At 69.9% G+C, this 1,327-nt stretch overlaps 1 protein-coding gene across 1 annotated transcript in view; it reads right to left on the reverse strand.

Annotated features, from left to right (window-relative positions):
* Window positions 1-1,327, reverse strand: part of Sned1 (sushi, nidogen and EGF-like domains 1) — a 50,234-nt gene that overhangs the window by 39,182 nt on the left and 9,725 nt on the right. The window contains exon 7 of the mRNA XM_013033649.1: window positions 3-1,079. Within this exon, the coding sequence (XP_012889103.1) occupies window positions 3-1,079 (1,077 nt within the window). The remainder of the gene's footprint in view (window positions 1-2; window positions 1,080-1,327) is intronic.

The raw sequence follows: 1,327 nt of genomic DNA on the forward strand, positions 1-1,327 counted from the left end.
ACTCTCCCTCTTCCCCACGGTGCACACGCGTGCCCGACTCTCCCTCTTCATGGTGCACACGCGTGCCCGACTCTCCCTCTTCCCTATGGTGCACACGCGTGCCCGACTCTCCCTCTTCCCCACGGTGCACACGCGTGCCCGACTCTCCCTCTTCATGGTGCACACGCGTGCCTGACTCTCCCTCTTCCCCACGGTGCACACGCATGCCTGACTCTCCCTCTTCCCCTTGGTGTCACGCGTGCCCGACTCTCCCTCTTCATGGTGCACATGCGTGCCCGACTCTCCCTCTTCCCCATGGTGCACACGCGTGCCCGGCTCTCCCTCTTCATGGTGCACACGCGTGCCCGACTCTCCCTCTTCATGGTGCACACGCGTGCCCGACTCTCCCTCTTCCCCACGGTGCACACGCGTGCCCGACTCTCCCTCTTCCCCATGGTGCACACGCGTGCCCGGCTCTCCCTCTTCATGGTGCACACGCGTGCCCGACTCTCCCTCTTCATGGTGCACATGCGTGCCCGACTCTCCCTCTTCCCCACGGTGCACACGCGTGCCCGACTCTCCCTCTTCCCCACGGTGCACACGCGTGCCCGACTCTGCCTCTATCATGTTCAGGCTCGGCAGGGCTTGTGGTGAGCATATCAGCAGCCGACAGTCACAATGCATCAGCCCCGAGGCAAGTTTGGGGGCCCTGTGAGTCCCTGGGAGCCAGTCTCCCCAGTTCCCCAGCTGCCTGCCCGGCTCAGGGCCCCGGACCTGTCCCCGTGTGAGCAGCCGGTCGGGGACACGGAGGGGGCTGCACGCCCACCCCTTGGGGGCGAAGGCGGCGGGGGTGGCAGAGCCGCTGCCCCTCCTCCTCCCCGGCGCCTGAGCTCCGCCCCCGCCCCGCCCCTGCCCCCCGCCCAGCCTGGGGGTCCTCTTACTTGTGTGGGCGCAGCCCCCCACGCGCACCTGGGCATCATCGATTCTGAACGCCCAGCGCCCGGGCACGCCCACGTTGGTGGTGCTCTCCACGTCAGCCATGTCCGCGGTGCGGGAGCCGGGGATGTTGAAGTAGCGCTGCCCGTCGCCCGCGTTGAAGCCTGCCTGGGGGGGGGGACAGCCGTGGGCGCGGGCTCCGGCAGGGCCGGCACCCCCCCCGGCCTCCCGCAGGATGGCCTTGCCCGGCCTCTGCTGACATCAGGATGGGCCCGTCGGGGCCTGACTGCAGCCCCGGTTCCTCCAGCCAGGCCCTGTCCCCTCCCCACGCCCCACCGATGGGAGCGGGGCGAAGGGGGGCGTCTGGACCCGGCAAAAGCCACTGGGCGGGAGGCGGGGTCGGAGGCGGGGC

This window comes from Dipodomys ordii, unplaced genomic scaffold (genome assembly GCF_000151885.1).
Source record: "Dipodomys ordii isolate 6190 unplaced genomic scaffold, Dord_2.0 Scaffold174, whole genome shotgun sequence".
Classification (NCBI taxonomy): domain Eukaryota; kingdom Metazoa; phylum Chordata; class Mammalia; order Rodentia; family Heteromyidae; genus Dipodomys; species Dipodomys ordii.